The sequence below is a fragment of the Coccidioides posadasii genome, chromosome 3 (genome assembly GCF_018416015.2).
Source record: "Coccidioides posadasii str. Silveira chromosome 3, complete sequence".
Classification (NCBI taxonomy): domain Eukaryota; kingdom Fungi; phylum Ascomycota; class Eurotiomycetes; order Onygenales; family Onygenaceae; genus Coccidioides; species Coccidioides posadasii.
The window spans coordinates 4,998,861-5,019,382 of record NC_089409.1 but is presented as its reverse complement, the minus strand read 5'-3'; the positions used below and the strand labels follow the sequence as shown (position 1 = coordinate 5,019,382).

The window sequence follows — 20,522 nt, the reverse complement described above, 5'->3', positions numbered from 1 at the left end:
AAATGCTATCAACACACGGAGTAGATGATAAATACATCGGGAAATTAGCCTAGAGAGTACGTTTCATAACACTTAAGACATCCATCTCATTGTTGCGCACATTGAAGATTAGTTACATCAGTTATTGCGGAATTGATACAAGATTCGGGTGGATATGTTCGAGCAGCACTTATATTTTCCATCATACCGACCAGTTATGCCTAACTGGAAGAAAACCCTCTCCGGGACAGACCAGCGTCCTTATGTTTCGTCAGCAGAACAGTCAAGCAAAATAAAAGAGACACTGCCATCACCGTATGGAGTAGACTGCAGGATTTCAAACCACATTGGCAACACCTCCCGCATTCGAATTAATCTTCTTCTTAGCCGTGCCAACGCCCGCAACGCCCTTTTCTTGATTCCTTCCCAGCCAAGGCTTCGTTGCCTCCCCCAGAACCCTGCGACCCAAGTAATAAATACACTGTCCAATAACAATAAGCACGAACGCGATGGGATACATCCAGTGTATGGTATATTGGAACACCTTAACGCCAATAACTACACCCCAGAAGTTACTTGTAAGAAGACTGATATTGAAAAACGCCGCCGACGCGAGGCGAAACAGAATCGGCGCGAGAGAGTAGAATATGAAGAGGCAGATCGTGTAGCCGGTGAGGTACCCGCCGACCTCGCCGGTCCAGTTAGCCGTTTGGAAAGAACCGCGATCGAATATCGCGGCCTGAACGCCCATGATCACCGTCGCGGAGAGGCCGAGCTGGCCTAGGACCTCGTAGAGAGGGCGCTTGCTGACGAGGTATTCCTCCGTGACGTTGGCGAAGCCGTAGCACGTGGCGCCGAGGAGGGCGAAGAGATCACCTTTTATTTGGTCGCCGCGGGATTTCTGCTCGCCGGCGGTGGAGCCGGTGATGTGGTCGGAGCCGAAGAGGACGCCCATGCCACCGATGCAGACGATGATACCAATGTATTGGGCCCAGTGGTAGCGCACGCGAAGGAGCAAGAAGGATACCGCGACAACGATGACGATGGCCCAGAAATTGATGAGTTGGGCGCTGAGGATGGTGGTGTATTGGTATGCTTTGACAACGAAGTAGTTGCCCTCGACGTCGAAGAAGGCAAAGATTAAGTCTGCGAAGCAACCAGTAAGCAATCGTAATTTATTTGTCATGTATATTTCGTTCTTGGGAGAGTATAATTCTCTGAACTAACATTTCCATCCGCTTTTGTAGATAAGTCGGCACCAGTCCTTGAACCCATAACGGTATATAGTATAGCTCGTATAGACTAGGTTGAGAAGAATGTAATTAAAGAGAGTCTGAAAAGAAGGAATGGATGTTCCAGCCACAGATAAAAGATTCGTGAAGGTGTTCGTTGCAGTGATGCAAAGCGCCAGGACCTGGCTACACGATATCAAGAGAAGGCCGTTAGTCCTAACCAGCCGCCAACTAGGGGATTCGATCGGGGGCCGTGAAGCGACTCACCCAAGAAGCAAAACAACGTAGAATTCGCGGGTATGGAAGTACGCAAAGTATCCCTTTTCACTCTCGTCCAACGCTTCCGCAACGGTCACATCCTGGTGAGAACCATTCCCCTCATGCTCATCGCCATTGGGCCGGTCATTGCGAGGAGATGTGCGCCCGCTGGTCACGGGAGACTCGACGATATCGGCTCCCTTGTTGTTCGTATCAGCCATGATATCGGAATCGAGCTACCCTGCGGGGTAGATGGCAGCAGCTCGGGAGTAGACGGGACTGAGTAGACCGAGAGTTCTTTTTTAGTTGGAGCTTTATGAATGTCAAGCAAGCGCAAAACTCCAGAAGTCGCTTGCTGTAGAGAAGAGGAAAATTCCCTTCGTTGGAGTGAACGAGGAAGAGAGAGGAGAGAGAAAAAAAAAAAAAAAAAAAAAAGGAAAAAAAAGCAAAATGTCATCCCATTACCCCCCCAAATTCCCTGCTTATCGCCGGAACATTTTCTCGCCCGCCAGAAAAAGCAAAATAAGCTTCTTAACCCCAATTGCTAAGGCGCCGAACCTAATTTCGGGACTTGCGCTTAGCAACACGCCCCCGTTCCCGCGTGGCATGGGGCAAGCCGATCTTGTCACTTTCGGGGCAAAAAGAGACCTTTTGGACCGTTGTGGTCAGATGTGCCCAGCAGCAGACGCCGTAACCGGGCTGTGAGATCCTCCGCGGCTAGGGGGACGTTACACGGAGTGTTTAGGCGATGCGATGCGGACGGGCTGATATGGTTTTCCTGTCCGTGCGGAGCCCTGAGACTGGCAAGCCGTTTCCCGTCATGCAGTTCGCTAGTTGCGGTGGGATGCTTGCCGCTGTCCGTGATGGCGTGCATATCGGTTTCCGCCAATTTCCGGGCAATTGTCACCGGGAGCAAATGAATAGCCAGTCACTCCGTACTGCTATCGTTTATTTTCCAACCCGAGAACTTTCTTGCTGCCGAACATCATGTTTGAAGCCGTTGCTTTGCATATTATATTGAAGCGAAGCAGAACAAACGACCAGCATATAATTAACTAGTTATAATACTGCTTCTTGGGACAACTATACCGCCAATCCTGAATATCCACGCGGCACGGTTTGTTCTATGTCTACAATGTGAACTGACGTCGAGTTGTCCGCTGTGAGACCTTGAGGAAGAGGCACGTCCGATACACGCTAAATAATGAAACTCTAGAGTATGCAACCATGGTCTGATTTCTCGTCTGCTTCAAATCAAACGCTGGTTTGGGATTCTAGGTTCCCAAAAGGGACGTCAAGGCGAGCATGGGCTGATATTGCGAATCTGGCGTTGCCGTTTGGACAGGTCAATAAAGCAACTGGCTCTTCCTGGCTCAAGTGCTTGGATGTTATCCGTCATCCCTTACCTCGTGAAATACGAGATCATGATTGAGGACACGGACCTGGTAACTGTCGGGAAATTCCCTTTTCTGGTGAGGCCTCCCTCCCATATGCCACTGAATCGGTATCTTGCTCTGTGGTCAGCGAGCCTTGCCAGCCTTATTGGATGAAAAGCTGAACACTATAATCGAGGCTTACCTTTACTGACGGCATAGCACATGTAGAGGCTCAATGAACCCGCATTAGAGCTGTTGGTCTTCTGTCTTGTGCAACCTCGAGGCTTTCTTGTTGGCAATTGGTAGAGCTTTGCCTGGAGTATTGTCAAGGAGAAATTTGGTATTGGAGGGGCAACAGTTTTATCCAGTATCCTGCAAGAATGTCGTTTGTCAAATCCTGAAAAAATGATCAGTAGCTTGATCTTTATTATTTGTGCCTGTCTTTGCCTGTGTACTTTGCTGAGAGAGCACCGTACTCTGAGTGTAGCTACGCATATGTATTGTACCCCATGGCTCACATTCACACCAATCTAACTGTGCTCTTCAACAGACCCCTTTTCTGTGTTAATCAGTTTTTGGGTGATTTGATGTTGACAGTCCTGCATTGTTCGATCCCATAACATTTATCTCTGGCCCTGCTGCAGTTTGCAGCTCGGTCTCAGGCATCCAGTTGAGGGCTCCGAAAGCGTCACTCTTTGGGCTGCAAAGGAGAATTTAGCTTTGTGGAGGAGTTGAAGATCTGCAGCAAAAACCACATTCTCACTTCACATGACATGACATCGTCAGTCTTCACGCTCTGCCCGCCTCATCTTACTGGGAACAACGAGAAAAAAAGAAACTGTTCCTCATCTTCACCTTGGTTCTGTCAATGGCTGCTGCTATTCTTCTGTGAGCTCGACTTGCTTGACCAGGCAGCCCTGCTCGGGCCCCCACATGACCGTTTGCCATCCTTCCACCGTCCGTCGCGTGCGTTAAGCCTGCAAGCAAATTTCTTCCGTGCTTCCTCCGTCGTCCGTGCCATTCCGCCCATCCGCATCGCGAGAGATCTCCATTGTGTTCGCGTCGCGCAGGCATACCTCCCGCATCCCATCCTACCTGCTGCTGCATCCTGCCTGAAAAACGCCCTGGAAGTCTCCGCGTCTTGGCACATCCGCTCTTGTCGAGGCAACCCGAGGTGTCATCGGCGTGACAAGACGCCCGCCGCGCCAGATGATGGCCCCGGCGATCCCGCCGCCCAACGATCGAAAGCGGGTCAAAGTTTACGAGTTAAAGGATAATGACTGGTTTGATCGAGGCACCGGCTTCTGCACCGGCCAGATATTCGATGTATGCTCTGCTCTTCGCGCGACTGATGTCAGGCCTTTTCTTCCCCTTCAAACATGCGCAGCGGACGGGCCGGCCCGTGTTCTTGCGCGTGGTTGTTGACTATATTTCACTACACTCAAATGAAATGACGCGACTGTGATGGAAGCGATTGACTGACAATTCCTGACAGGATGAACCTAAAATACTGGTCGAGTCGGAGGATCAGCCGGACCGCATGCTACTGGAAACAAAGATATCGAGGGATGATGGATATCAGAAACAGCAAGGTTGGATCGCCATCAAACGCATTTTGCCTGGGAAGCTTGCTAAACTGATGGCTTTGGGATAGAAACCTTGATCGTGTGGACGGAACCGAACGGCACGGATATGGCTCTCAGTTTTCAAGAGGCTGAGGGCTGCGCTGTGATATGGTGCGTATACTCTTCTTGGTTGCGAGCCGCAGGGGTCCACTGATGTGTTGATGCTTAGGGATTTCGTACGACATGTTCAGCAGCAATTCATGGGATTAGGTCCTGGTTTGTCCATCTTTTCCCCCCCAATTCCTGGTCCGTCTAACATGTCTATTAGACGACTCGCTTTCTGACGACGCGCTTGATTCCTTAAGCAATCCGATAATGCTCCCTCCGCCGGAACTTGGAAATCTCGCTGAGATAGAGAACGCGATGCGCGCATCCACCACCACGCAAACAGGCCGAGATGCCATCTCCAAGTTCGTCATCCGCGACGAATATATCCTAAAACTCCTCCCTTTAGTATCAGTCGCCGAGGATCTTGAGAGCCTCCCCGATCTACACAGGCTATGTAACATAATGAAGTCCTTGATTCTATTGAACGATAACACAATCATTGAGCTAGTCGTGAGCGATCACGTCATTAGCGGGGTTGTGGGTGCTCTAGAATGTGCGTAATGAAATCCCCATAGTGTTGGGGAACGGGCCGATACTGATATCTGCATAGATGATCCGGAGTTTCCCACCCACAAGGCGAACCACCGACAATACCTCAACGATCGCAGTCGCTACAAGGAAGTCGTGCCTATCAAGGATCCGATAATCCTACGGAAGATCCGGCATACCTGGCGCCTCCAATATTTGAAGGATGTTGTGCTCGCTAGAATCCTCGACGATCCGACGTTTTCGGTTCTGAATTCCCTCATATTCTTCAATCAAGTCGACATAGTTCAACACCTCCAGGCTAACACCCCGTTCTTGAACGAACTTTTTGCCCTGTTTAACCCAAGGAACACAGACAACAAGCGCAAAGAAGATGCAGTGCAATTCATCCACCAATGCGCGTTGATTGCAAAGAACCTGCAAGCCGCGGCCCGCGGGAGCCTCTTTGGCAGCTTTATCAACCATGGCCTATTTCCAGTTATCGCGTACGCTGTGAAACACCCGAAACCTGCCCTCAGGACTACCGGTGTGGACATACTAGTTGCCCTTCTAGATCATGACCCTATAATGATGCGAGGATATATGTTAAAGGCGGTTAATGAGAAGAAAGTCCCTCTCACGGACACTTTGATTGAGCTATTACACACAGAGACAGACCTGGGAGTTAAAAACCAATTGGCAGATGCAATCAAGGTCCTTCTAGATCCCCAGACGCCAGTCCCCGAAGTCTTGAGCAGGATGGGTGCCGATTTCTTACCAAAGTTGCGGTCACAAAATGTATTTCCTGATACATTTGTGCAGAATCACTTCGACGAGTCAGCGAAGCGGCTATTTCTGCCTTTAAAGAGGTTAGAGGCAAGATCTGACCGTAAGACAATAGCTCCAGTCTCATTTAAGTGCAGCTGAGTACTGACTCGTCCACTTCTAGTTGGCAATTTAACCTTCCAAGAGGTAGCATTATTCTCGCACTTAGTTGATATTCTCACCTTTTTCGTTCGCCAACATCTGTTTCGGAGCCGTAATCTCATGCATGCAGAGTCCCTCGCGCCTCGAATAGCGCAGCTCCTCACAGTACCGCAGAAACACCTCAAACTGAGTATGTTCCCTCTATAAAACTTATCAATCGGCTGCTGCTGACACACTTCCCCAGCTGCACTAAAGTTTTTCCGGACTTTGATCAGCTTGCAGGACACATTCTATTATTCCCAAATGACGCATAATAATACGTTTGAACTCATTCTCAATATAGTATATGAAACGATGCCGCGCGATAATTTGCTCAATTCTGCCTGTTTAGAGTTGTTTGAGTATGTCAAACGTGAAAACATCAAGCCGATTATCATCCACGTTGTCGAGAACTATCGCGAGAAGATAAAGGATATCACCTATGTTGACACGTTTCAGAATTTAATGATTCGCTACGATCAGATGCAAGGATATGGCGCCCAACCAGACGCCACATTATTTAGTCAAGATGAATCTACAACTCCTACCCGGAATCTCATCAACGGTGGTCACCGCTGGCAGGGTGTCCGAGAGATGGATGCGGCAGAAGAGGAATATTTCGATGCATCGGATGATGAGGAAGACGAGGTAGGATTCTTCTCATCAAGTGAAATGATGAGGCAAAGTATGTTAGAGAGTAGAGCCCAACTCATGGCTTCGTGTCAGCAGGGTAAACCCGCCGCCGAATCCAGTGCAGCTCTTAATGGCTCAGCCTCTCCTGCGGCTAAACCCTTGGTCGACTACCCTGACGATGACGATGACGCCATGGACGTGACCGAACACGGACAAGCCCCTACTGGATCGGAAGTAGTGTCAGATCCGCAAATTAGCGGACAGCCCCTGTCTACGGCCTCAAGTGACACGCTATCACAAATATCGTTCAGTGGCGAGCGATTCTTAGAACGGTTTTCTGAGAAGCGGCGTCGTGAAGAGGATGACGACGACGATGAATTGATCAAATTATCCTCTGCATCAAAACGCCGTGGCTCGAGTGCTAGTGTTAGCAGTGCCGGTTCTTCAACGCTTGGTGGTTTATCAATGAAGAGGGGCATTTCTGGGCAGTCATCTACCTTGTCACCCACGCACAGTAATGCTGGCGATAAATCTTCTTCCACTACTCCTGCTGGAACGGGAGGCAAGAAGATATCCTTTAATCTAAGCATGAGCTCGGCAACACAAGCCGTCTTGAAGACCCCCGATCAAGCCTCTAGTCACGGCCCGCAGGACAGTCAAGATGAGACAATGAAAGGAAATGCTGCTGAGAATGACAGTGGAGGCGATAGCAACAACGGTGGAATAGGTTCATAGGTGTCTAGCATTTCCAGTTCCTGCCTTTATGCGCCGTTCTTCATCGATGTTCCATTCTCGCAGTTCGGGCTTCGCGTTATTGTTTTGTCGTTTTCCATGCCAGGATACGGCAGGGCACCAAAAAAAAAAGAATAATATGTTACTCAACGAGCACTAATCGAACGACATCAAGGAAGCAACGGCGTATTTGCATGTGTATTCCGAATATCCAGGGGTGCTATGTGGGCTTTTTGTTTGATTGAGATCTTCCAGCTTATTTCTGAAGTGTTGGCGGCGTTTACCGTGCAGCTTTTTTTCTCTTTTCTCTCACCGTGTGTGGTGTTTCGCATTTCTACCGTGTGTTACTTATATCTTTTACCATCCTGCTCTGTTCTATTACTGGTTTTGGTGACGGATCAAGACTTAGTCGTACATTAGATACCACTGGAATGGATGAATTTTTTTCCTTTTTTTTTTTTTTAAAAAAAAAAAAAAAGGTCGCAAGTCAGGTCCCGACGTCAGTTTAACTCTGGTAGCTTTTTCTTGCCACTCGGTTTCGTCGGCAGTGGCGGCGATGGCTCGGTGGTACATAGCATCTCTAAACGAAATAGTTGGTGCAATAAGTAACTACAACTGCTAATTGAGTTTATCATTTGTTCGGTTTCGTCGAGATAAAAGCCGGAGGAAAAATGGAGACTCCGTGTGAAAGCCGAGCTGTTGATTTGAAATCCCCATTCCTCTCCCCATATTCCGTCGCCGTTGAAGAACTATAAAGAAGCATTGACGTCGATAATTTTCCCATGAGAGAAATTTTTGTTTAGTTCTCTGCCAAACACCCCCCCATTTTCCTCTGCTCTCTCGAAATAAGCAACAGACTGGCTCTCTTCTCTTCTGGAAAAGCACGAGCAAATCGTGATTTATTTCTATATTCACCTTCACCACTCAAACCCACAAGTTTGACGGCGCCCAACGCCCGAGTCCTCTTTGCAGGATGAACCCGTCTAAGACGCGAATCACCCCGAACTCTTTTCTCACCAAAGTTGGCAGCTCGAAGGATGGGGATCCGGTCTTAGTGTACTTCATACCCGGCAATCCGGGCGTTGTATCGTATTATCATTATTTTCTGTCTCTTGTCGCGTCAAATCTTTCCTCTTCCTCGCCTTCAGATGCCTTTGCGTCTCTGGCATCTGCACAGCTAGAAAAGCGAACCGGATCGCACGAAGGGGACGGAGACAGCACTCCACGGAGCAGCGGCAGCAGCACGCGCAGCGGGCATAATAGTAGCGACGAGAGCCCCATTCGTAAACTCAAGATCGCGGGCCGCAAGAAGAGCAAAAAGGGCACCGGCACCGATAGTGAGAAATCCGATCATGAATCTCTAAGCTCGAGGAAGCGTGAGCTGTGGAACTATCCTAATACTAATTCCGATGAATCATTTATAATTACGGGCAGGTCTCTGGCGGGGTTTGAGATTGAGGATGCCTCTTCTTATATTTCTTCGTATTTGACTACGTTTTCGTCAACGGACACTATTCACTCGCTGTCATCCCAGGTGGAGTACGTGGAGAGCAATCTAGCAAAGTTTGTCCGCAAGTATCAGGACAAGATCACGACCGCTGCGACTGCCGTCGCTCTGGCTGCCGGACAGGAGAAAGATGCGGTTAAGGTGCGAAAGCCACGGCCAAAGGTCATCCTTCTAGGCCATTCAATGGGCGCATATATCTCTATGGAATTATTAAGGAGGAGAAGAGAAAGGGAGAAAGCAAGGGCTACTCGAGAAAAAGAAAGAAACGGGCCGCTTTCAGATCATAGTAATAGCGATGGCGAGGAGGATGTCGAGATGGATATCATTGGGGCTCTCATGCTGTTTCCCGCAGTGGTTGACATTGCGAAGTCACCATCAGGAAAGAGAATGACTGTACGTTCAATCTATCTCTTGCCTTGACCGGGTTTGAAAATGGTTGATTCGTTAACATTTGTGCTGATTGTTTCTATAGACACTTGGATACATTCCATGGCTGGATGTTATTACCAGTCTAGCAGTCAAAAGTCTGATTTCCGTGACACCTGCTCCAGTAATACGTCGCTGGGTCCGTCATACTATGAAGGATCCTCCAGAGGATGCTCTTGATACCACGATTGCGTTCCTGAAAAGTAGAACAGGAATCAGGCAAGCCCTGTAAGTCTTGAATCACCCTTCCTGCCCCACGGTTGTCGTGGCCTAGAATCCTAGCGTAGAATAGAAGTTAATGGGGTTTAGGCACCTTGCTGTAGAGGAAATGGAGCAGATTGGTCCCGACAAGTGGAGTGACGAAATCTGGGGAATATCCGAGCAAAATAAGCCATCGGATGATGTCGAGTCACACCTTACAAAGCTGGTCTTTTATTTCGGTCGTAACGACCATTGGGTGGCTGAGAAGACGAGAGATGAGATTATTCAAGCACGATCCTCTAAGGGTGGCCGTGGGCCGAAGATGATCGTCTGCGACGATGGTATTGAGCATGGGTTTTGCATTCGTAAGTGTCGACTGCCTTATACCGATCGTTATTTGCGAAAATTTGGTGCTAACGTCCCTGTTCAGGCCATAATGAGATCATGGCGGATAAAGTCTCTGGGTTCATAAGAGACATCATAAACGATTATAGGGCAAGGAAATAATTCCTGGAGAGTTAGAAGTTCTGTACTTGTAGTCCGCATCAAGCATCAGGTATGTCTATAGAGTAATGTAATATGATCCGATATCAGTTTTGAAAGGCAAATCCCGCATGACTTGTGTCGACAGCTAGGATCTGAATAGGATACTACGCGTTGAATATAGTACCTAGGAATATCCTTGGTGTCCAATGCCCGCTTTTCGGAATAAGTCGCCCAACACGTCATTTCCGTTTGGCGCTCCTGGAAGTAGTCCTGGCGGGACTCCTTGAGGTGCAGGCCAGCCAACTGGTTGATTGGTGGGCGCTTGGGGCTGAGCTTGAGGATTGAATTCAGCCACCGGGCTGTGAACTTTGACGCTCCACGCATCGTCCTGCGCTCTCTGCTGACCGAAAAGCTCCTTCAAAGAGATCTGCCGGTTCATTGGTGTGGCGGACGGAGCCTCCTCAACGAGCATGTTCTGGTTGCGTTCAGCGGCTAGCCTCTCCTCGGCAAGTTTCCTACTTTCCCCGCCATGCACTGCGCATTCTTTAATCATCTGCGCATTCAGCGTCCTTGTCTCAGCTGTCGAGCTTGGTGCAGGTTCAGAAAAGATCCATAATCCATATATCATAGACGTCCGCCCATTTGCTGCGCGGATGGCGCCTTCGCGGCCTTTGTCATCGTCCACCTTCAAGATAACATATTCATCAGTGATTTCAACGTCGTCCCCATTTTCTAGTCTGGCCTCAAAGTTGTCCATTCCACGCCTGTTGAGAACCATGACGCTGTACCTTTCCTCGCCCAGATCTCCTTTCGTGCGCTGGCACACGAACAAAGTGCCCTCGATTCCCAACTTCTCCCATGTCTGAGTAGTCGCACTGAAGATGTATACCACGGCAAACTGAGCAAGCGACAGGATTGTGGATATCGAGGGATTGTATCGGCGCACAACGGTGACGTTGAGCTCCTCATTGGATCGGGTGGGCGGCGAAACAGCTAGGGAATTAGTAGCCATGGGCGATCATTGATTCCCTTGAAGACGTTAGTTTTTTGTATATCTAATTTGTAATCCGAAGGTTGGAGGTTGTTTACCGAGGGGGTAGAGAAGTTTGCTGATGTCAGGTGTGTTGCTGCGGGTTGCGATGCGCAAAAGTACTCAACGGTGAATGGGAGCTCAAAGACGAATCATCTCCAGGCGATCTCATTAAAAATCCACAAATATTTCTCGATATCTTCCGCTTCAACCAAAGAGAAGCATAGATGAAGGGAACCGTTCTATACTCCGTACTTTGATCGTGTTGATGATGTGAGATTGCCCCAATTTTACTAGTCTACTCCGTACAGAGTATGTAGTTAGTTAAGCACCCAACTAACTACTTAACCACGCGCCTGGCCCACGGACGTCAGCGTCATCGTTTCCCCTCAACGTCGACAAGGAGGATCAACACACAGCCATGAATACCGGTGCGTTCCAACACAGATCTAATTGATGGCCAAGCCAATGGAACCTGGTCTGTCCATCCCATTTGGTGGAATGTCCAATGTCTACAAATTCCCCATACGATACCTTTTGACTCTCGCCATCGCTGGAGCCTTGCAGCAGAACAGAGCTGCGCCGCGACCACCTGACCGGCCAGACACCCGTTGAAAACACCTTATAAGTTAACACTCGCACAATGCTACAAATAGAGCACGCTTCCATTCGCGACGCTATACTCCAGTGAAATATGTCGATCCACGAGTCCTCCACGCCCACCGCCCTTCGCGAAGCCCCAGGCGCATTCCCGGTCCAGCCGGACGAGGGAAACGGTGCTCAAGGAGCGTCCAACCTCAACACATTGTCCCGAGCAGTACACGCCAGAAGAGCGGAATATATCCGCCAACGAACGGTCAAGGTGAGAATAGGATCATGGAACGTTGCGGCACTGCCGGGAACGGAGGAAGATCTTGGGAGGTGGTTTGCGGGGCCTCCCGGAAGGACGGACAAGTCCGTTGGCGAGGATGCACCTCAGAATGTTGAGCTGGGACATGCCGATGGAGCCTCCCTTGCTAACGATGAGAATAGAAGTAATGAACGGTGCGCAGGAAAGCCACCTTCACTGCAAGGACCCAGCCGGAACGCGACTGTTAACGATCGAGCTGCTCAACCTGGCGATGAAGACATTGATATTTTTGTGTTAGGATTGCAGGAAATTGTTGATCTTTCGTCTCCGGCCGAGACGCTGAGACCATACGTGGATCCAGCCCCAGCAAATAAGTGGAAAGAAGCGATCCACAAGGCGCTCCCTTCCGGTTATACGCTCATATCCTCACAGCAGCTCACTGGCTTGCTCCTGTTGGTTTATGCCTCTCAATCAATAGCTCCAAGTATCTCTTCCGTTAGTTCTACAAGTGTTGGAACCGGATTGATGGGGTACATGGGCAACAAAGGAGCGGTTGCAACGCGTATAGTTCTCGGTGGAGCAACACGTATTGTTCTCATAAACTGTCACCTCTCCGCCGGGGCTGACAAAGCGAGCTTGGACAGGAGGAACTGGGACGCCTCGCAGATTGTGATGCGGACGCAGTTTGATCCTATCGAAGATGACGATGATGTAGATTTTACATCAAGCCAAACCTTGGGAGATGAGGAGTTTGCTTTCTGGTTTGGTGACTTGAATTATCGTTTGGAAGACATTCCAGGCGAGGATGTGCGACGACTCCTCCATTTGCATACCGAGAATGACTTCGGTCCGTTGCCCAAACGTGACATGGATAGCGGCAAATCTAGATGTTCCCAGGAATCTAGTCGCTCGGAAGGAAATTTTTCCTCTGAAGCTATTTCAATGGCGGATAATGACGTCGAAACATGTCAGGATCCTGCTTCTCTAGAGACTACTCTTGCGTCCCTTCTCCCACACGACCAACTACGTGCCCAACAAAAGAACCGGAAAGCATTTTATGAGGCATGGAGAGAAGGTGACATAAAATTTTTGCCCACTTACAAATACGATATTGGTCGTATTGGGCAGTTCGATTCGGGCGAGAAGCAACGGAGCCCAAGTTGGTGTGATCGAATATTGTATCGAACAAAGGAAGACTATCTGAAATACCAGAAACGGATGAAAGAAGACGAAGATGCGAGGAAAAGGGATGAAGAGATGAAGTATCTTGGATTGGATCAAGAGGCGGAAGATGACAACGTGCTTTTTGACTATGATCCTGAGTTTGATGGAGCGGAGTATGATGAGAATGAAGACACAGTTGAGGATATAGTCGCAGATACCGACCAAGGAAATGGCTCTGGGGCCTCACTGAATATGATCTGCTATAGGTCACATCAGGATATTGCTTCTTCGGACCATAAACCCATACATGCCGATTTTATTCTGACATACGATGCCGTCATTCAAGATTTAAAGGCAAAGGTGCACCAAGAGGTTGCTAGAGAGCTAGATAAGGCTGAGAACGAGGCGCGCCCAGATATTACAGTTGTCGTTGATCAACCCGCCAACGTATCCGAAGACCACAAACTCGCCCCGAACGGGATTGCCGATCGAGACACCGTCAGCTTTGGACAAGTTCGTTACGATGTCCCGATATCGCGGAGCGTAACACTTGCGAATACCGGTAGTGTCCCAGCCACTCTCTCATTCCAGTATAGGCCTGTGGCTGCTGATGAAGACTCTCGTGTTTCTCCCCCCTGGCTCCATCTCAAGGTAGATTGGCCTGCGGATGCCCATGCGCAGACGTCAAGTTCCCAGAAGGAGTATACATTGCCTCCTGGCGAATCAGCACACGTACAACTTGTTCTTTGTGTCTTTGACGTGAACTTCGTTCGGCAGCTGAACGCTGGTGAAGCTGAACTTGAAGACATACTGGTCTTACGTGTTTCTAGTGGCCGAGATCATTTCGTTTCGGTTCGTGGGAAGTGGTTACTGTCATGCTTTGGCCTATCACTGGAGGAGCTCACTCGAATTCCTGAAGGAGGCATTAGGAGTTTAGACGTTGCCAGTCTCTCGCCCTATTTGTCCGGAAATAACCAGATCGATAACATCCGAACATCTGCTCCCCGCGAACTTTTCCGGTTGACTGAAGCAGTAGCCGAACTCACGGAACGTTCCATAGCAGAATGGGGTATGATTGGTAATGGTGATGATACAGGCAATAACGCACGTCCCTGGGGTTGTCAGCGGGCTGGTTGGCCGTTTGAACCCGAAACATGGTCACTGAGGAACAGCCGTGAGCGATACAAGCTTCTAGGCTTGATCCGCGAGGGACTAGATACTGGCGCCCCGTTCTTCGCTCAGTTCCCTGCTGAGGTTCCATCACGTTATCGAGCAGAGCTTCTTGCTGAAACCCTGCTTGCATTCTTACGGTCTCTATATGACGGGCTTATTACTCGGGCGCTATGGAGCGAGGTAGAAAGTCAAGTTTTTTCTCGCGAAAAGTCGATGTCTGCTTCTTTATCACCGGAACAGGCCCAGTCCCAAGTCCTCGAAGCCCTCGCTTCATCACCGGCCCACAGCGTCTCTTTTACATTCCTTACGTTCATGCTTAACCGCATTTCCAGTGAAATTGCGCCATTAGTACCGCCTCCCATTTCAACACCCGTGTCACCAATTACTCCAACAACACCCTCTATATCTTCTCTCGACCGTGGTTCCACAGACCTCACAGAACCTTTGAGCCCCTCAATATCAATGGCTGCGCCCATTTTACCTCGTCCATCCATTACATTCTCATTCCCATTCAGATCGCGCAGCCGCACGTTGTCGAGTAGTGATGACAACAATGTCCCTGTCTCTCATTCAAGGCCTCCCACCAGTAGTGCGACGATTAACATAGCTACCTCTTCAATTGCGAGACGTCAAGCAGTGAATAAGGCATTTGTGGCAATATTCGCAGACGTCATATATTCGAAGGACATTCCGGTACCCGAGAAAGATAAAGAGAGGCGAGTGTTAGCAGAGAGAAAGAGATCTGTTATAGAGCCATTCTTGAGAAGCGAGGCGGACAGCTGATGGAACCAATCGCTTTTGCTTTTGGGACAATGGACGTGGACATCCTGAATATTAGTTGTTTGTTTTGAGTTTCGACTGGTAGCAACCATGATGTTGGCATTGCATATAACTTAAAGCCATAATGTTGTTGTTCCCGTATACACAGGGTACTTGTTGGCTATGTATGTTTGCTTCTCATTGCTTGTAAAGCTATTGAATACATTAAGATTATCATCATTAGAATGAATTTCATGAATATACAAATGCTTTCAAAACCTAGAGGACTCCATAAGCCAGCTTGAAATATGCATAGAACACATGATAAGGCAAAACCCGAGATCTTAGTTTCTTTGGTGATTTGGGAGAACATTGGTCTCGTTCCGTATAGATTTTCATACTTGTCGTTACCAGAACTATATGTCAATTGTTTGATAATTATACCAATAATTTCCCGACTGTCGTCATAACTCAATGCCAATTTTGACGGCGGATTCGTTTCAGCCGAATAGAATCCTTCGCATTTGCGTTCTCTGGATATCCACCCCAGCCCAGGACTCTCGTCAGTATAGAAAACCACCATGCTGTAACCGAAATTGGAAGCATGACTATTCTCCTTAAGACATGCCATGGCAAAAGGAGGATTGGCTGAATGGACTTGGCCAATACCCGTATCCAGCGCAAGAGAAGGTTGCCTTGAGATTTAGGGCTAGGAGATTTTTTAAACATAATGTTGCGGATCTGGGACTCGATGTTGTCGAATCGCGTATCGGTATCCAATGCCGATGTCGTGAGTCGCTTCTCGTATTTGCGAACAGCACGATTCAAAGCAGCAATATCTACCTGCATAGCTTTCCGCACCTGGGCTTCGATCTCGCATAGTTTCTGTTCAAGTTCGCTCGAGGACTCTTGTGCTGTCTGATCCTCACCTTTGTGAGTCAACAGCTCTTCAACTTGTGCTTCCAATTCATCGAGACGCCTAGAAATGTCGACAATTTTTGTAGCATCCATCATATCAGGGTTTGGAGACGTTGACTCTACTGCTCGCCGTAGGTGGAGAGTTCTGGCTTGCACTAGCTTTAGGAGGTGAGACAAAGGTCGGATTTCAGCAGCGAGTAAAAAGATTGTAAGATTGTAATTCGAAATAAGACCTTCAGACGGCCGTGACAGTTTCGATCTAATAGCATGAAGAAGCAAGGTTCCAAAGGCAGGGAAGATAAAACATGATGCAAGAGCAATCATTTCATGAAAATGAAGCTCCCGGCTTGCTTTAGAGCCCATGCCAGCTCCGTGGGGTTGCTTCTGAGAATCGTCCGTCTGAGTGTCTTTCGCCAATGCGGTTTCTTGATCGCTTCGGCTAGCTTCGCCATTCGGCCTGTCTTCCGAATCAAAGACCTCGTCTGGTGGAGGTCTGCGCGTAGATTCCTGCGCAGCATGATACCAATCCCTACGGCCAAGTTAGCTATTCTACGAGAGAATGAGATTGTCGGTCAGTTGGTTATTCTTACCATGGTAGACGCACAGACCAGTTGAGGAATACACCGGCAAGACATATCAGCGTTACGTCTGTAAGGACTGCACTCCCGTTCTGGAAGAAAATGCCGCCGATGGCAGGCACTAGGGCCAGCGCCAAGGGAGCGGACTGCCAATAGGATCCATCGGTTTCAACGGATGCCCGTGGTCTAATAAAGTCATCCGTCGATGATTTGATGGATTGACGGGCCTCGCAGAGTGTGTCAGAAAAGGATACGGCTCGCCGGGAACCGCGGAGTACCGGAGAGGTTCCACTTGACTTTAGCGGATCATGGTAATGACGATGACGAAGTTGGGTTAAAGGTGAGGAGCCCCGTCGACACTCCGCAGACGTCTGTCTCACAACGGGCACGGTGGTCGACCCTTCGGCCATCGCGCAACTCGGGGCAGTGAAGGATTGGAGGGTGGGATTCTCCAGGGAGAGCTGTTGCGCGGAGGAAGCGAGCACGGAAGCATTTCCCGCCGGGAAAGATGCTCTTCTCTCCTTCTTGGGTGGAGGAGAACGCGTTGCCCACCAAGTGAATTCATATACATACACGTTCCGGGCCTTGATGCCCTGCGCGGTGCTCAATGTCGCCTGGTGAGCGTGTGTATAGAACTATGTAAATGCGGGAGGGCGCGCGACCGATGACGCCCATTGGTCATGTGGTGCCAAGCCTTTCCATTTTTAGACCACGGCGCGACCCACTTCCGCGGCCAACCAAAACAAGCTTAAATTCAACCTCCATCGACCCCGGCCCTTGACGTGATGCGAACACCAGGACGAGGATGGCGAGGTAATTTTAAGCGCCCACGCCCGGACTGTCGGGTCCTGAATAGCTGCCGCTGTCCCTACGCCTGACGATGACGGCGATGTATCGGATCTCAGGCGTTGATCAGGGCCCCGAACTGCTTCAACCTTTTTTTGGGGCCCTACTTGCACGGCCTATTTATCACAATGGAGAAAAGGGTTGAATATCAGCAGAAAGAACCGTTGTTTGTAGCCGTTTAGGCCGACGAATGCGCTCCATATGTCTACAAGCTGGTGATTGACCAGCTACACCTGTCAGACCAAATGAATCTGACCTTCATAGGGTTCTCTATATGCTCTGTGTCTCTGTTTTCCCTCTAGGCGAGAAAGCTTCTGTGCTTGCTGAATGAAGTGACTTGGCTTTCTTATTGCAATGCCTTTGTTTGCTTGGGCTTTTCTTTTTCTTGTGCGATGTATCGGATGGCCCTGAACTGCTTCAACCTTTTGGACTCCCCAAATCTCGTGGAAAATGCTTCCTACGTCTGGGTCTTTCACCCGTCTAGAATTTATTTTAACTAATGTGTCTTGTTGATTGCCAATAGCAAACAACCTACATGTCTTGGTGCAATCCCTAGGCAAGCCTTGGTGGGCGCCGTGGACATGCTGCATATCAAACAGCCAATTCTTGCCAGGCTCTCCTGACTTCGGGTGTCAGCGATGATGGCTGGTGCGTTTCTCAACATTATTAACCTTGTCCCTTTTTTGCTTCACAGAAGCCGAAAAAAGCATTGTATTCAAATTGTTTGCTGGGGGTGCGGGTTTTCCCCCAAGCGCCAGCCAGAGTGCACTGATCAGATAATGGCGAATGAGAATTCTATTCTGCAGCTCTGTTCACAGCATGAGCGTCCGGGTTTGCTTCCTTGCTGCTGATCTACAAGGCAAGATGTGAAGTTCGCTGACTGTCATTTGCTCCTTATTGATACCCAAATCGGGTTAGACTCCGCCCACCACCCGTAGTGGGCCTCCAACACCACTTGGCGTGTGCATCCCTCGCAGCGTCATTCTATTCATTTTGCTTGCTGATTTATTTTTACTTCTGCATTCTCGTTATTGAGGCCCTGTATAGGAAGCTGCCGCCTCAATTCAACTATTGGAAACATGCCTGCCCCAACCGTGTTGCATATAGAGCTGATTGCTGTCCCGAGGCCTACCAGCATGGCCCATGCAGCCGTTCTCTCTTCTCTCTTCCTCTCTAGATTCAGGTTTTGGAGTAGATCTCCTTTCATTGTCACTGCGCCTGGGCGATTGACGCTTCTGCTTTTGTTGTCTCTGCACGTTGATGATCTTTGCTTAACAGGCACGCTGCCATCGATCTATAAGACTGCTGGCATCCCAGCTTGCAGAAATCATCTTTTTCCGCAGCCCCAAGTCAGTCGGATATCATTCTTCTGAACTCTAGAGGCCTACTTGTCATATGTCCCGGGCCTTCTCTTCGTTCATTGTCATTTATCTCCATCTCTCCTCGCCCACATAACGTCCTCGCACAATGTCGGAAATTCAGCCTTCCCTCGAGAGATCTCCGGAAGGGGTTGCCCTTTCAGTATTCGCCTTCCTCTCTATCCTCGTTTGCTTTCCGCCTTTGCTCTGGCACTCGAGGAATAAGAACTTCCCCGCAGTATGTTTGACGGTCTGGCTTATCGTTCAAAATATCTTCAACTTTATTAATCCACTGGTCTGGCCTACCGATGATATACCTTCGTGGTGGGATGGCCGAGGATATTGCGATATCCAAGCCAAACTCATAACTGGAGCAGGCGTCGGAATTGCGGGCCCATTGGCATGTATATTTCGATCACTGGCAAAGGTCCTGGACACCGAGCATGCTACCATCATGCCAAGCAAAGGAGAGAAAAGACGAACTCTTGCGTTCGATATTTCCTTCTGTGTGATAATTCCAGCATTCGTCATGGCGATTCACTATATCGTCCAAGAAAGGCGATATTTCATTTATGCTATTGTCGGCTGCATGCCTTCCTACATCAGCAGTTGGCCTAGTATTATCGTCAATCACATGTGGGCGCCACTTGTACTTACAGTTGCTGTAGTATATGCAGGTAAGCTAAGGAAGCCCTAGCACAGACGAGTGTAGCTAACCTTGCTCGCAGTGATTGTTGTATATCGCCTTATCAAGTACAAGCGTGAATTCAATTACATTATCTCAGTCAGCAGCTCCACAAATAAGTCAAGGTTCATGAGGCTCTTTATACTTTCTATGGTCCTGCTTCTCGGAAGTTATCCCGTCCAGATTTACGTTCTCTTCTTTAATATCACCGGATTCGGGCCTTTGCTGCCATTCTCATGGGCTGAAGTGCACGGGCCAGAATGGCAGGTTATAGAAAAGTATCCAATGGGGGGTAAAGTATTCTTCGATCGTTGGATTCATGTTACTGCTGGATTTTTGTTGTTCGCTTTCTTTGGCTTTGGAAAAGATGCCACTCTCATGTATCGATCGTTTCTCCTCAAACTTGGCCTTGGACGACTCTTTCCTGGTCTTCAACATCCTCATATCATGGGCTCTGGGCACGGCTCTTCTAGGAGCAAAGGCGGATCCCTTGGAAGCCGGACAAGAATAATTTTTAGAGGGAAGTCCGAAGACACCACGACTATGTCTACTGTTTCAAAGCCAGATGAATCGTTCGTATCATTCCTATGAGACCCCACCGTTAACTATCTCGTCTCTGACAATTTCCCCCTGTTTAGGAGTTCTATGAGTATCGGGCCATTTATATCTAGCGACTCTGGACGCCGAAGCCCATCGTTTTCACTGAACAAGCCTGCTTCATCACATCTTGCGCGAACGACCCCAAATGAAAACCACTCTACTGAACCTTATCTATCTGATATCGGAAACATCTTGCAAGTTTCACCTCCTAGGCCTAGCCCACAACCGGGAACTGTTGACGTACGAACATCTTTCCCCGTCTCACCTAGGAGAGGAGACGATATGGTGTGATGGAAGTGGAGGGCTTAATAACGGACGCTCATCGATTACATCATCAAAACTTCTACAAGATGGTGCAGGCGCCGTTTGATAATACGAAGATTTCATCAAAGGAGGGGATGATTTCTCTAATTTATTCATGACGCCCGGAATGTTTCCACTTTCTTCCCCGGCTTACACCCATTTTCGCTACATACATTTGAGATGTACCAGTTTTCCACGTCCTGAACTTTCTCCTGATACCTCGACACCCCATTTTATAAGATAGCTGTTTCTGCTCCTGTTGTT

The 20,522-nt window shown here is 48.8% G+C and overlaps 7 protein-coding genes across 7 annotated transcripts; 4 read left to right on the top strand and 3 right to left on the bottom strand.

Annotated features, from left to right (window-relative positions):
* Positions 1 to 93: 93 nt before the first annotated feature.
* Positions 94 to 1,709, bottom strand: D8B26_006573 (uncharacterized protein). Its single transcript, XM_003069470.2, has 3 exons — positions 1,479 to 1,709; positions 1,207 to 1,397; positions 94 to 1,125 (listed from the first exon to the last, which is right to left on the bottom strand). The coding sequence occupies exons 1-3, from the start codon at positions 1,688 to 1,690 to the stop codon at positions 317 to 319; spliced, it is 1,212 nt and encodes a 403-aa protein (XP_003069516.1). The 5' UTR covers positions 1,691 to 1,709; the 3' UTR covers positions 94 to 316.
* Positions 1,710 to 4,054: 2,345 nt separating this feature from the next.
* Positions 4,055 to 7,807, top strand: PSY2 (Platinum sensitivity protein; the record flags this gene model as incomplete). The annotated part of the gene is made up of 8 exons (XM_066125228.1): positions 4,055 to 4,171; positions 4,341 to 4,437; positions 4,500 to 4,581; positions 4,640 to 4,686; positions 4,739 to 5,071; positions 5,129 to 5,932; positions 5,993 to 6,160; positions 6,215 to 7,807. 8 exons carry the CDS (start codon positions 4,055 to 4,057, stop codon positions 7,375 to 7,377), a joined length of 2,811 nt encoding a protein of 936 aa, XP_065981309.1. The 3' UTR covers positions 7,378 to 7,807.
* Positions 7,808 to 8,347: 540 nt separating this feature from the next.
* Positions 8,348 to 10,384, top strand: D8B26_006571 (uncharacterized protein; the record flags this gene model as incomplete). The annotated part of the gene is made up of 4 exons (XM_003069472.2): positions 8,348 to 9,274; positions 9,354 to 9,535; positions 9,617 to 9,873; positions 9,939 to 10,384. 4 exons carry the CDS (start codon positions 8,348 to 8,350, stop codon positions 10,013 to 10,015), a joined length of 1,443 nt encoding a protein of 480 aa, XP_003069518.1. The 3' UTR covers positions 10,016 to 10,384.
* D8B26_006570 (uncharacterized protein) lies at positions 10,179 to 11,275 on the bottom strand (the record flags this gene model as incomplete). Its single annotated transcript, XM_003069473.2, has 2 exons — positions 11,084 to 11,275; positions 10,179 to 11,023 (listed from the first exon to the last, which is right to left on the bottom strand). Exon 2 carries the CDS (start codon positions 11,004 to 11,006, stop codon positions 10,179 to 10,181), a length of 828 nt encoding a protein of 275 aa, XP_003069519.2. The 5' UTR covers positions 11,007 to 11,023; positions 11,084 to 11,275.
* A 443-nt stretch (positions 11,276 to 11,718) lies between these two features.
* On the top strand, positions 11,719 to 15,114 carry D8B26_006569 (uncharacterized protein; the record flags this gene model as incomplete). The annotated part of the gene is made up of 1 exon (XM_003069474.2): positions 11,719 to 15,114. One exon carries the CDS (start codon positions 11,719 to 11,721, stop codon positions 14,992 to 14,994), a length of 3,276 nt encoding a protein of 1,091 aa, XP_003069520.1. The 3' UTR covers positions 14,995 to 15,114.
* A 159-nt stretch (positions 15,115 to 15,273) lies between these two features.
* D8B26_006568 (uncharacterized protein) lies at positions 15,274 to 16,876 on the bottom strand (the record flags this gene model as incomplete). Its single annotated transcript, XM_003069475.2, has 2 exons — positions 15,274 to 16,417; positions 16,479 to 16,876. The coding sequence occupies 2 exons, from the start codon at positions 16,874 to 16,876 to the stop codon at positions 15,442 to 15,444; spliced, it is 1,374 nt and encodes a 457-aa protein (XP_003069521.1). The 3' UTR covers positions 15,274 to 15,441.
* Positions 16,877 to 18,779: 1,903 nt separating this feature from the next.
* STE3 (a-factor receptor) lies at positions 18,780 to 20,246 on the top strand (the record flags this gene model as incomplete). Its single annotated transcript, XM_003069476.2, has 3 exons — positions 18,780 to 19,347; positions 19,399 to 19,927; positions 19,994 to 20,246. 3 exons carry the CDS (start codon positions 18,780 to 18,782, stop codon positions 20,244 to 20,246), a joined length of 1,350 nt encoding a protein of 449 aa, XP_003069522.2.
* Positions 20,247 to 20,522: the final 276 nt, after the last annotated feature.